This window comes from Apium graveolens, chromosome 2, assembly GCF_009905375.1.
Source record: "Apium graveolens cultivar Ventura chromosome 2, ASM990537v1, whole genome shotgun sequence".
NCBI classification, from domain to species: domain Eukaryota; kingdom Viridiplantae; phylum Streptophyta; class Magnoliopsida; order Apiales; family Apiaceae; genus Apium; species Apium graveolens.
Window position 1 is genome coordinate 281,836,274 of NC_133648.1, and position 13,446 is coordinate 281,849,719.

Consider the following 13,446-nt stretch of genomic DNA (forward strand, 5'->3'; position numbering starts at 1 on the left):
ATTTGAAGACTCGGATAATTTAAGGCCTGAATGTGTAGATTGGAGTTCGGCTATTAATGGACATGCTTGACTAATACAACCTCTAAAACCCATAATTTAATTACCACAACTCTCTCTCTCATCAGCCCACCCACACAAGCCTCTGAATCCAGATATTTAACTGCATCATCGATCCAAAATCAGGAGCATCCTACTTAATAGCTACTATTTTTCGAGTTTCTTATATCGGAATAATAGAAATTTGGGTGCCTACCATTATTCGATGAATATATTTTACATCCGATCTGTTGGAATATAGGCTTGGGGATTGTGAATTACCTCATTGTGAAGAAGCCAGATAAAGTGTGCAATATCATTAAAAGCGGTCGACCAGGATGAAGTTTGAAGCAATAATAAGCACAACTTATTTTTTTTGACAAAATGCAATAGATTACTCCATTAAATCCATGAAAATACAAGATTTAACATTGACTGGAACAGACCTCCAATCAAATATATGATCAGGATACATATGTGAGGCACGAGCTAATTCATGTGCTGACAAATTCGCAGACCGTTTGATGAAATACAATTATAAGTTGTTATATTGGCTTAAGTACTCCCTGCAATCTTCAATCACTGAACCAAATTTAGAACACATAGGAGTCTTACTTCTGATCATTTGAACCACCACCTGACAATCAGATTCAATGATGGTTACCATCCATCCCATATCTTTCAGCCAACTCAGAGCTTCTTTAACAACAAGAGCTTCAACTAGAATGGGTTGCATCACCTCTGCATAGAGTTTAGTTCGAGCTAAAAGTAGCTGCCCGTCATGATCCCGAGTAATGAGGCCAACACCTGCAAGACCTTCCTTCTCAAAAATTGTTGCGTCCACTGTGATCATTACTACATTAAGTTAAGGCTTTTCCCAGTATATAGCACCATCTCCCATCACATGAGGTTGAGTTGGTACTCTTGTAACTCTTTCCAGGGCCACTATCCACTGTGTAAGATACTCCCAAGTTTTTGCAATAATTTTTAAGGCTGGTTGTCTCCTATTATTCCAGACAACATCATTTCTAGCTCTCCAAATTCCCCAGCATAATATGATCATCCTTGCTTTGTCCCGTTTAGAAATAGGTTCTAGTTTACCCTGGAGCCACGCTGAGAAGTCCATGGTCGTCTCTGTGTTAATACCAGGATCAAAAATTTTCCAACACATAGTTGCAACTCTACACTGAACCAACGCATGAAATATTATTTCCATCTCTTCTTTATAGACTGGGAAAACATTATCGATTAGCACATGTTTTGTTTGAAGTTGAGTTTTCGTAGGTAAACAACTCGTAGAAGCTCTCCAAACTAAATTTAAAGCCTTTGGGGGGGCTTGAACTTTCCACAAGACTTTCCAAAAAATATTGTTGTCATCCTGTACCCAATTACCTTTTGCCGTTGTAGGGACTGATAGGCACTTTTTACTGAATACTGTCCAGAATGCTCCGCTTTCCAGCTTAACACATCTCTATCCAGACTCCTTTCTACTGTAGTGTTTAGGATACATTGTTGGTCTCTAGCTTCAAAAATGTCCGTGAGAATATCTATGTTCCAATCCTTCGTTCTAGTAGTAAATAAAGAACTCACTCTTTGATCAGCTTACGAAGGCGAATTAGTAGCTATATATGGATTCTCCACATTATTTAACCAAGGCTGGTCGATGATCATGATTTCCTTTCCAGTACCAATTCTCCAGTATGATCCCTCTGAGATTACTTTCCTTGCTTCAATTATGCTACGCCAAATGAAGCTTGGACTACTTCCAATACTAGCCTGCAAAAAATCTTTATCAGCATAGTATTTAGCTTTATAGACCCGGGCCACCAAGCTATCTGTATTCCTAATGAGTCTTCAACATTGTTTCCCTAGCATGGCTAGATTAAAATCCCCCAGGTCCCTGAACCCTAGGCCACCGACATGTTTGTGTCTTGTCATCTTATTCTAGGCCATCCAACTGATTTTAGATGACTTTTGCTGAGACGAATTCCAGAAGAATTTTGACATACAATTCTCTAAATCATGGATAAGTTCTAAAGGGAGTAAAAATACATTCATAGAAAAGGAGGGTAAAGCTTGAGCTACCATTTTGATAAGAATTTCTTTGGCAGGTCTGGAGACGTGTCTCTCAGTCCAGTTCTGAATGCCGGCTTTAACTTTTTCTTTCAAATAACCAAAAATCACAGACTTTTTACGACCCAGAATATTAGGTAGCCCTAAATATTTAGAGGACCCGTCAGCTTCATTGATCTGTAACTCCTGGCATACACGCTCCTTGTTATACTGAATTACATTAGCACTAAAGAACACCGATGATTTACTTCTATTAACTTTCTGCCCCGATGTTTTCTCATATGTGGTTAACAGTCCCATAATTCTGTTTGCTTCCTCCTTATCTGCTTTACAATATAAGTAACTATCGTCTGCAAATAATATATGGCTGAGCACTGGTGCATTTCTGCAGATTTTTACTCCTTGTAACCATTTGTTCGCCTCATAGTGTTTGATTAAAGCTTTCAAACCCTCTGCACAGACAATAAAAAGATAAGGGGGTAAGGGATCCCCTTGTCTCAACCCTCGACTTGGTTTTATCGGGCCAGCAACCAACTCACCATGAACAACATTATATTCAACAATTGAGACGCATTGAAGAATAAGATGCGTCCACCAAGTATTGAAACCCAGAGCCAGTAAAATGCCTTCTAAAAAATTTCATTCTATACGGTCATATGCTTTGGCTATATCTAATATGATAGCCATGTACCCCTCCTTTCCAAATTTTCTCCTTTTTAGGTAGTGCATAACTTCAAAAGATAACATGATGTTATCAGAAATTATCCGACCAGGGAGGAATGCCGACTGAGTGTCAGATATTACGGACTCCAGAATTTCCTTCAACCTATTAGCAATTACCTTTGTTATGATTTTCATCACTATGTTGCACAACGCTATGGGTCTGAGTTCTGACATTGTTGTTGGATTCTTCTTCTTGGGGATTAACATAATGTTAGTCTCGTTAATATTCTCTATTAACAGTCCTGTTTCAAAGAAATCATTAACCATTTGAATGATTCCAGTACCCACCACAGCCCAGTTTTTCTAGATAAAAAGCCGGGGTCATGCCATCTGGCCCCGACGCCTTATCTGGGTGCATATTAAAGATTGCATTCTTCACTTCCTCTGCCGAAATGGGAACCATCAACATACTATTTTGGTGTTCAGTGATAGTTTTCGGGATGTATTTCAATACAACATCACCATCACTTTGAATGTGCTCCTCTGTAAACAGCCGTTGATAATAGTCCTTTATAAGATCTTCCAATCTGCTACCTCAATCCACCCATTCTCCAACTTTATTTCTCAGCCTCTGGATATGATTAGTCCGCTTCCTTCTATTACACGATGCATGAAAGTATTTTGTATTTTTATGTTGGATAAATTTGAGATATCATGTCTAATATGTTTCATGTTTAGTTTTCAGATCTTAACTAATAGGAAATATCAGTTCTTACTGGAATCAGGACTTACTGGAAGTCAAGATTTAAGGATATCAGGACTTAAATTATCAGAAGATAGATATCAGAACTTAAGTACTGGAGGACTAACAGTTAAGGAAGGAAGCTGATTTACAAGAAAGAAGATCGAGACTAATACAAAAAGAAGATAAGCATGGAAAGAGTTAGAGGACTAGAAGAATTGTATAAGATATCTGATTGATATATTTTAGGAGACAAAATTATGTACCATATCAATTAGAAGTTATCTTGTAACTGTGTGTCTATATAAACATAGACATAGGTTTACTCTATTAGAATTACGATCATTGAGAAGATCATACAATTGTAACCTAGCAGCTCTCGTGATATTTGTTCATCACTGAGAGAGAACAGTTTTATTGTAACAGAGTTTATTATATCGAATACATCTTTATTCTGTTACTTGTGCTTTAAATCGATTTGTTTGTATTTTACACTGTATTCAACCCCCTTCTACAGTGTTGTGTGACCTAACAAGTGGTATTAGAGCCTATCTGTTAACACACATACAGTAAAGATCCAAAACAATCATGTCTGAAGAAGCAGAAAATTCAACCAAGCCTGCCAAAACTGAAGAAACTCCAAAGACTCAAACCCACAGTCGATATGAGACTATCAGGGTTCCCATGCGGAGACCTTCTAAGTATCCCATATGGAAAGTGAAGATGGCTTTGTTTCTGGAAGCTACAGATCCAGAATACCTTGACAGAATTTATGAAGGACCGCATAAGCCAACCAAGCTCTTTGTTGTAGTTGCAGATCAGCCAGCAAAGACCATACCAAAGAAGAAAAGTGAATACACAGCTGAAGATATCTCATCTATTGCCAAGGATGCAAAGGTAAGGCATTTGCTGCATAGTGCCATTGATAATGTCATGTCAAATAAGGTAATTCAATGCAAGACTGCAAAGGAGATATGGGATGCTTTGGACACAAGGTGTCAGGGAACTGATACAATCAAGAAAAATAAGAGGACTATACTCACTCAAGAGTATGAGCACTTTGACTCAAAAAGTGATGAGTCATTAACTGACTTATATGACATATTTGTCAAACTCTTGAATGATCTATCACTGGTGGACAAGGAATATGACATTGAAGATTCAAATCTAAAATTCCTTTTAGCTCTTCCTGAAAGTTGGGATTTGAAAGCAACTATTATAAGAGAATACTATGCTCTTGATGAAACTACTCTTGATGAAATTTATGGAATGCTCAAGACTTATGAACTTGAGATGGATCAAAAAAGCAAGAGACATGGGAGAAAGTCAATGACAGTTGCTCCTAATGCTGATGAGGAATCCCGCAAAGTGGCTGTCTCAAAAGATAGGAAAAGGAAAGGCTCTCATCATAAAGTCTGATTCGGAATCATCAAGTTCTAATGATGATGATTCAGAAACTGAAAGTCTACCTGAAGTATATGCTGATGAAGAGATGATGAAGTTGTGTGCTCTTATGGTGAAGGGTATCACAAAGATAGCCTACAGGAAATTCAGAAGGGGAAAAAAGTTTTCCAGGAAAGGTAGAAGTTCTGATAAGAAGGGCTTCAGAAAATCTGAAAGCAAAGGAGGAAAGTCTGACAGAGGAGATTACTCAAATGTCAAATGCTACAACTGTGGTGAGAAATGCCACATATCTCCTGACTGCAAGAAAGGAAAGAGTGACAAAGGCAAGGCTCTTGTCACAAAGAAGAAAAGCTGGACAGACGCTTCAGATTCTGAAGATGAGGAGAACTATGCCTTGATGGCAAATGCTGATAGCAGTTCTGATGCTGCTGAGTTAAAGGTACCTCAAACAACTTATGCCTTTCATACTGATGATATTACTGAGTTGAGATTATAACTTAAAACCATGTTTATTAGCTATAGAGATCAAACTTTAACATGTGAAAGATTAACTTCTGGAAATCTTGCTTTTAAAAAGAGGAATGATTATTTTAAAAAAGAGTTAGTTATGTTCCATCAAACTCAGAAGGATAGAGATGATGCTTTCTATGTTAGAGATGAAGTGCTAAAAATGAATAAATCTCTAAAAACTGAGTTAGAAAAGGAGAGAGAGATTATCAGGACTTGGACTAACCCTGGCAGAACAACTCAGGATATACTAAGTAGTGGGAACTGGAAAGAGGGCTTAGGTTATGGAGATGAGAAAAGTGAAAAAGGAACTGAACAAGTTAAGCCAATTATTGTTAAATAGACTACTAAGCCAAAGGTAAATCCTATTAAATTTGTAGCTAAAACTGTAAAGTCTGATTCTGAAAAGATGAAAGATATTGAGACAGAAGTGATAGCAGAGTCAACTTCTGACAAATTAGAACAGGATAAATGATAGGGATAGATAAATCCTGGTTACATAATTAAATATTACAGTTTGGGCTGCAAGGCCCAATAAGAAGATGTATGATATTCAGACCAGAAAGGTTAGCATGTTGATCAGGCCTGATGGACCAGATCAGGACAGATGGAACAAAGAAGGCCCAAAAACCCTGTATATTAATTAATTATGAAATTAATTAATAAGGGAAAAATCAGATATTGAGAAGAGTCCCGATAAGGATATAAATCCTTGCAGATTAGCCTCAAAGGGACCTAAAAGGATAAGGAATCAGTTTCCTACTATCTAGGACTCCAAAGTCCATTCTAATTATGAGACTTGCCCACCAAGTCTCCTATACCAAGTCCAATTCAAGGACTCCCAACATCTATATAAGGGGCCTCACCCCACAGATCAGAACTACGTTTTTTGGCTTGATTCTCTAATTCACAGAGATACGTAGGCATCTCGTAAAGGCAGAGTTAAGCTACGAAAGACGAGAGCAGCCAAATCGAGCCTCGAAGCTCACGTTCCTTAGTACTAAATACAACAATTATATATATTAGTTTTTAATCCATAACATTTGGCGCCGTCTGTGGGAAAGCACAACAACAACCATGGCGAGAACACGGAGAACAATTAGAGCTCTGGAGGAAGGAACACCATCGGGAACAACCCAGGTGATTTCGTCAACCGTGGAGATTCCTCCCCATTCAACTTATGCATCTACTCAAGGGGAAGCCCGGATAGGGGCAACTCAACCTCAGCCACAAGGGACGACTCCCCCGACTATTCAAGGTACGAATCCTCAAGTTCAACAAGTACATGTACCTGTGAATTTTTGACCTGTCGGGTATGAATATTCAACTGTTGTTACTACTAACCCCCCTTATGGGATGCCCCTTTACCCCGACGTTGGAGGAAGTGGACATGCTGGGCGAAGTGAAGCACGAGGGCAATCGCCCCCCTATATACGAGGTTTGGCTCCTATCCCCGAGGATCGGGAATTTTCTAGTCCTTACACTGAGAGAGACTCCGAATCTTCGGATGATGAAGTGGCCCCAAGAAGGAGGCGTCCTGGCAAAGAGTCGATGGCCGATGGAAGACAACGCCCTCAAAGCACCTAAGGGGTGAATCCCCAAGAAGTGCAGGAAAGGATCAGGGCTCATGAGGCTGAGATCCAAAGGCTGAGGCGCGACTTAGAAGCTCACCAGGCCACCAGACCCCAGATACCTCCTAGGGGGAGAAATTCTCCTCCTGTCATAGACCTGGATGGTCCGGTACGGAGAAGGGCTGCTGTCCCAAGAACTGATCCAAGCAATCTCCTTCCCCTTGGAGATCCTGATGATCCTACTCCGCCCTTCACTGAAGAGATAATGAATGCCCATATCTCAAGGAAGTTCAAGATGCCAACTATCAAAGCCTATGATGGCATGGAAGATCCCGCTAATCATGTTAGGACATTCTCTAATGCACTGCTGCTGCAACCCGTGAATGGCGCTATTAAGTGTTGGGCCTTCCCTCAAACCCTTTCGGGTATGGCTCAGAGGTGGTATAGTCGCTTGCCCCCAAACTCCATTGGGTCGTTCAGAGAGTTAAGTCAGGCTTTTATTAAGCAGTTCATCAGTGGGAGAGTCCATGAGAAAAGTTCAACATCTCTTATGAGTATTGTGCAGGGAGCAAAGGAATCCTTGAGAGATTACCTGAATCGTTTCACAAAGGAGGCTTTAAAAGTCCCGGATCTTGATGATAAGGTAGCCATGATAGCACTGCAACAAGGAATTAGGGATGAGTTTTTCAAGATGTCCTTGGCCAAACGTCCCCCTGAAAGCATGTTGCAGCTCCAGGAGAGGGCAGGGAAGTATATCAAGGTTGAAGAAAGCATGAGGAAGACCGTAGTAAGTAATGAGCCCACTGGAGGCAAGAAGCGGAAAACTGATTTGGAGTATATTGCTAAGGACAAGTATCCTAGAACCGAACAAAATTCTGATTCAACCCCCAAGAAGGGAGGACCTGGGCAAAAGTTCACTGAATACGCTAAGCTGAATGCTCCTAGAAGCCAGATTTTGATGGAGATCGAGAAAGATAGAGATATTCATTGGCCTAAGCCCTTGAAGGCTGATCCCACCAAGCTAGACAAGAGCAAGTATTGCAGATTTCACAAAGATATTGGCCATGACACCGATGAGTGTAGGCAATTGAAAGACGAAATTGAGTTTCTAATTTGAAAAGGAAGATTGAACAAGTATACTGGAGAAGGAGGGGATAAAAACAACAACGTGAGAAGGAACTTCGATGACCGAAGGAGAGATCAAAAAGATCAGGGGCGAAATCCCCAACCTAGGGGACCAGTGATAAATTCAATTTTCAGAGGACCACGTCCATAAGGGCCTGTGATCAACACAATTTTTGGAGGACCAACTGCTGCAGGGTTATCCAAGAACTCCAGGAAAGCGTATGCTCGAGAAGTTATGCATATTGTTGGGGAAGCCCCAAAGAGGGCTAGGACAGGAGTAACAATATCTTTTGATGATTCTAATCTGGAGGGTGTGAAATTTCCCGATGACGACTCGTTCGTCATAACCCCGATAATAGGGAACAGCCCGGTAAGAAGGGTCCTTGTGGATAATGGAGCTTTAGTGGATATTTTGCTCCATGATACTTTTTTAAGGATGGGATATAATGACTCCCAGTTGACCCCAACCGACATGCCGATATATGGATTCGCAGGAGTGGAATGCCCCGTAGAAGGAATAATCAAGTTGCCAACAACCATAGGACAGGAACCAAGGCAAGCAACTCAGATGTTGGACTTCGTGGTGGTGAAGGCTAGTTCGACCTACAACGCTATCATGGGAAGAACAGGGATACATGCCTTTAAGGCAGTCCCTTCTTCTTATCATTCAGTTATGAAATTTTTGACTCGAGATGGGATTGGAGAAGAAAGAGGAGATCAAAAAATGGCAAGAAGCTGTTATGTGGCCTCTTTGAGGGCAGATGGAGTAGGGGGCAGGTTCTTCCTATTGAAGATATGGATGTCCGAGAAAATGATGAGAAGAGAGGAAAGCGAGCAGAAGACTTGGTTTCGATTCCTTTAGACCTCGAGAATCCTGAGAGGATGACTTTCATTGGAGCCACATTAGAGGAGCCCCTTAGAGGGAAGTTGGTGAAATTTTTGTAAGAAAATAGTGATGTGTTCGCATGGTCAGCAGCTAATATGCCAGGCATAGACCCGGAGCTGATTACTCACAAGTTAAACGTGGATCCAAGCAGGAAGACAGTGAAACAAAAGAAAAGAAACTTTGCCCCGGAAAGACAAGAGGCTATAAAACTGGAAGTTGAAAAGCTCTTAGAGGCTGGTTTCATTGAGGAGATTCAATTTCCGAAATGGTTAGCAAACCCTGTAATGGTGAATAAGGCTAATGGAAAGTGGAGGATGTGTATAGACTTCACTGATCTGAATGACGCATGCCCTAAAGACTGTTTTCCGTTGCCAAGGATTGATAATTTGATTGATGCCACTGCTGGGCATGAGATGCTGAGTTTCATGGATGGATTTAGCGGATACAATCAGATTAAGATGCACAAAGATGACATTCCAAAGGTATCATTCATCACTGACTTTGGTGTTTATTGTTATCTTGTTATGGCATTTGGTCTTAAGAATGCAGGAGCCACCTATCAAAAGTTGGTAAATAAAATTTTTAAGGATCTTATTGGTAGGACTATGGAAGTCTATGTTGATGACATGTTAGTCAAGAGTCTAGTAAAGACTGATCATATAACCCATTTGAGGGAAGCTTTTGAGGTCCTGAGGTACCACAAGATGATGTTGAATCCTACAAAGTGTGCTTTCGGAGTAGGATCTAGAAAATTCTTGGGACTGATGGTCTCAAAGAGAGGAATCGAGGCTAACCCCGACAAAATAAAGGTAATCCTGGACATGGAACCACCAAAAACTGTCAAGGATGTTCAGAAGCTCACAGGAAGGGTTGCTGCGCTGGGACGATTCATCTCCAAGTCAGGAGACAAGTGCCTATCATTCTTTAAGTCACTAAAAAATATTAAGGACTTTGTATGGAGCGAAGAAAACCAGAAGGCTTTCGAAGAACTAAAGCAATATATGGCGCAGGCCCCGTTGTTGGCCAAGCCAGTTTTGAGTGAAGTTTATTCTTGTACTTGGCTGTTTCAGAGAGTGCCTTGAGCGCGGTGTTGGTTAAGGAGGAACTGAAAGTCGAGAAACCCGTATACTATGTCAGCAAAATTCTGCATGGTGCTGAATTGAATTTTTCAACTATTGAGAAATTTGCTCTAGCCTTGGTAATGGCTTCGAGAAAGCTGCGTCCTTACTTTCAGGCTCATCAGATTGAGGTGTTAACAAATCAGCTACTGAGAAATATCATTCACAGTCCCAAGGCAAGTGGGAGATTGATTAAGTGGGCAATAGAGCTGGGAGAGTTCGATCTCAAGTATAAGCCGCGAACGGCAATAAAAGCCCAGGCGCTAGCTGACTTCGTGGTGGAGTGTACCATACCCAACCAAGAAGTCGAGGGGCAGGAAGATACCATACCACAAGACAAGGGAGTCGATAATGGGGACAAAGAGAAGGATGATAAGGAGAAAGAATATTGGGTTCTCTATTTTGATGGAGCATCAAAAATAAATTCCAGTGGAGCAGGATTGGTTTTGCAAAGCCCTGATGGGTTCTTAATTGAGTATGCTATGAAGCTAGACTTCCCAACCACAAACAATGAGGCAGAATATGAAGCCCTGATAGCTGGCCTTGGCCTAGCTGGAACACTTAGAGTCAAAAACTTAAAAGTCCGTGGAGACTCGAAGCTGATCATATCCCAGGTAAAGGGAGAATTTGAGGCAAGGGATGACACGATGGCTAAGTATGTCCGCCTAGTAAGGGCTGTGATGACCCAATTTAATGAATGCCATGTTGAGCACATTCCAAGGGAAGAAAATGCTAAGGCAGATGTGTTATCAAAGTTTGCTTCATCCGAGATAGAAGAAAGTTCAGGAAGTGTGTACTTCCGTGTTTTGAAGACACGAAGCATAGATGTTAAGCTCGTCTCTCCTATAGGCCTGGGGACATCATGGATTGATCACATTAAGGCTCACATTTAAACCGGTTGGTTGCCAAGCGATGTAACTGAAGCACGTAAGTTAACTATTCGGGCACTATGGTACTCTTTAATAGATGGGATTCTGTACAAAAGATCTTTCGTGGTTCCTTATTTAAGGTGTCTCGGGCCCGATGAGGCACGCTTGGCTCTTGAAGAAGTGCATGAAGGTATTTGTGGACAACACTTGGGGGGCAGGGCTTTGGCTCATAAGATAACTCGTTTAGGCTTTTACTGGCCAGAAATGATGGCTGATGCCAAAGAATATGTGAAGAAGTGTGACCGCTGTCAGAAGCATGCACCTATTATTAGACAACCCCCCGAGATGCTGACCTCTATCAACTCGCCCATTCCCTTTGCTATGTGGGGAATGGATATTTTGGGGCCTTTCCCCATGGCCACGGCACAGAGGAAGTTTCTGATTGTAGCCATTGATTATTTCACCAAGTGGATTGAAGCCAAACCCTTGGCCAAGATCACAACTAAGCAGGTTGCACAATTCCTGTGGGAAAACATTATGTGCCGATATGGAATTCCCCGTATCCTCGTCACTGACAATGGAACACAATTCAACAATAAGGAATTCAAGAAGTATTGTGATGAAAATAAAATTGAGTTACAGTTCACCTCTGTGGCTCACCCACAAGCCAATGGGCAAGCGGAAGTAGCAAATCGAATAATCCTGGATGGACTAAAAAAGAGGATCGAGAAGTCAAGAAATAATTGGGTGGATGAGATACTTCCCATATTATGGGCCTATAGGACTACCTTCAGAGTCACGACAGGAGCAACTGCCTTCATGTTGGCATATGGGGCAGAAGCAGTAGTTCCCATGGAGATATCACATTCCTCTCCAAGGATTCAGGCTTTCAATGCAGAGGAAAATAAAGAAGGGCAGAGGTTAGCCCTGGATCTAATCGATGAAGTGCGAGATGAGGCATATGCAAAGATAGTAGAATATCAGAAAAAGGCTTCATTCTACTACAACCTAAGGGTTAAAGAAAGGTTTTTCAAACAAGGTGACCTAGTCTTGAGAAAGATAGAAGCTTTTGGTGTAGGCCAGAAAGGAAAGCTTGCCCCGAATTGGGAAGGGCCGTACAAAGTCAAGAGCATTCAGGGTAGAGGAACCTACAAGTTGGAGACTATGGATGGTTTTGAAGTCCCGAGAACCTGGCATGCATAAAACCTGAAGGTTTACTATGTGTAAGATAGTTGAAGTATGACTCTCACTTGTCAGTATGACAAGTAGGTTTAAAAGCACCTTGAAGCTTTGCTTGCGTAGGATTTTATATTCCAGTAGAATTTACATTGTCGAGTTATTATTGTTAAGGGTCGAACCCATACTATGTAAGGTTTTGAAAAGCCAGACTTCATATTAAAGAGTTCGAAATTATTTCAACCTATGGATGTTTAAGTTGTGATAATACCTTGTGTGGATTTAACAAAAAAACATGCTTTGATCATTGGCCAATTAGTTCAAGTTTAAATGCATATCAAGTATTGGAAAAGATAAAGGAGAAAGAGGCGAGTAAGAAAAGCAGCATATGAAATAACCCCGAAGGGTAACAAGTTCTGATATGAACAAAGTTCACATATTGTCTAAAGAGAAGATATACATAAAAAAACTTAGGCCTTGGAAGGCTGAGATTCCTCGGAACCACTATTCGAAGTCTCCTCGGATGTCTCAGTCGTCCCTTCGAATGTCTCAGTCGTCCCCTCAGAAGTCCCCGTAGAGGTTCCATCAGAACTGCCTTCGGGTGCTTTGGATGCTGCGGGAGATGCTGGTTGCTGAGGCACTGCTCTTGGAGGCTCTTCCACCCTAACCTTCTTCGTGACAGGCTCAGACTCCTCTTCAGAAAAAGCTTCCTCCTCTCCGGAGCTGGACTCAAGCTCTTTCCTCTTTTGGCCTTGGCTCCCCGACGGGCCATCCTTGATCAGGCCAACAAGCTTATCAGTAACACCCCCAAGTTTTGGAACTCGAACAGGGCAAGGAAAGGAGGACTGCTCAAGGACTTTTGGAAACTCATCTTGAATGGCCTCCACCGCAGCATCCCAGCCTTCTTTATAGCTAACCGGGTGTAGGAGTGCATCGTGCTCCACCATTAAGTCCTTGAACTCCGGGTATCCATCCAGCCGTCAACGGCCTTATCCTTCTGAGCCTTCAGGATAATATTTTCAGCCCGGGCCGTTTCCAGGTCAGAAGTGGAAGAGGCAAGTTGAGCTTCAAGGGCCTCTATTTTCTGGTTGGCCTCCTCCAACTTCTTGTTAGCATCCTCCAGGCCAACCTTCCATGCCTTGGCTTGGTGGATCGCCCCTTGAAAATGGGCATTCTCCTACAAGAGAAGCAACAAAAGTATGAGATAAGAAAATCAAAAAGGGCAACTATGAAGGGAAAAGGAAAAGACGTACCATCGCCAAAGCCTGAGCTCCGA

The 13,446-nt window shown here is 41.6% G+C and overlaps 1 protein-coding gene across 1 annotated transcript; it reads right to left on the reverse strand.

Moving 5' to 3' along the window:
* Window positions 1-901: 901 nt before the first annotated feature.
* LOC141701494 (uncharacterized) lies at window positions 902-1,252 on the reverse strand. Its single transcript, XM_074505138.1, has one exon. The coding sequence runs from the start codon at window positions 1,250-1,252 to the stop codon at window positions 902-904; it is 351 nt and encodes a 116-aa protein (XP_074361239.1).
* Between the last annotated feature and the right edge of the window lie 12,194 nt (window positions 1,253-13,446).

Bases quoted from the DNA above. Each gene is read 5' to 3' on its own strand.
- LOC141701494 (XM_074505138.1), bottom strand. From the start codon at position 1,252: ATGGAAATAATATTTCATGCGTTGGTTCAGTGTAGAGTTGCAACTATG.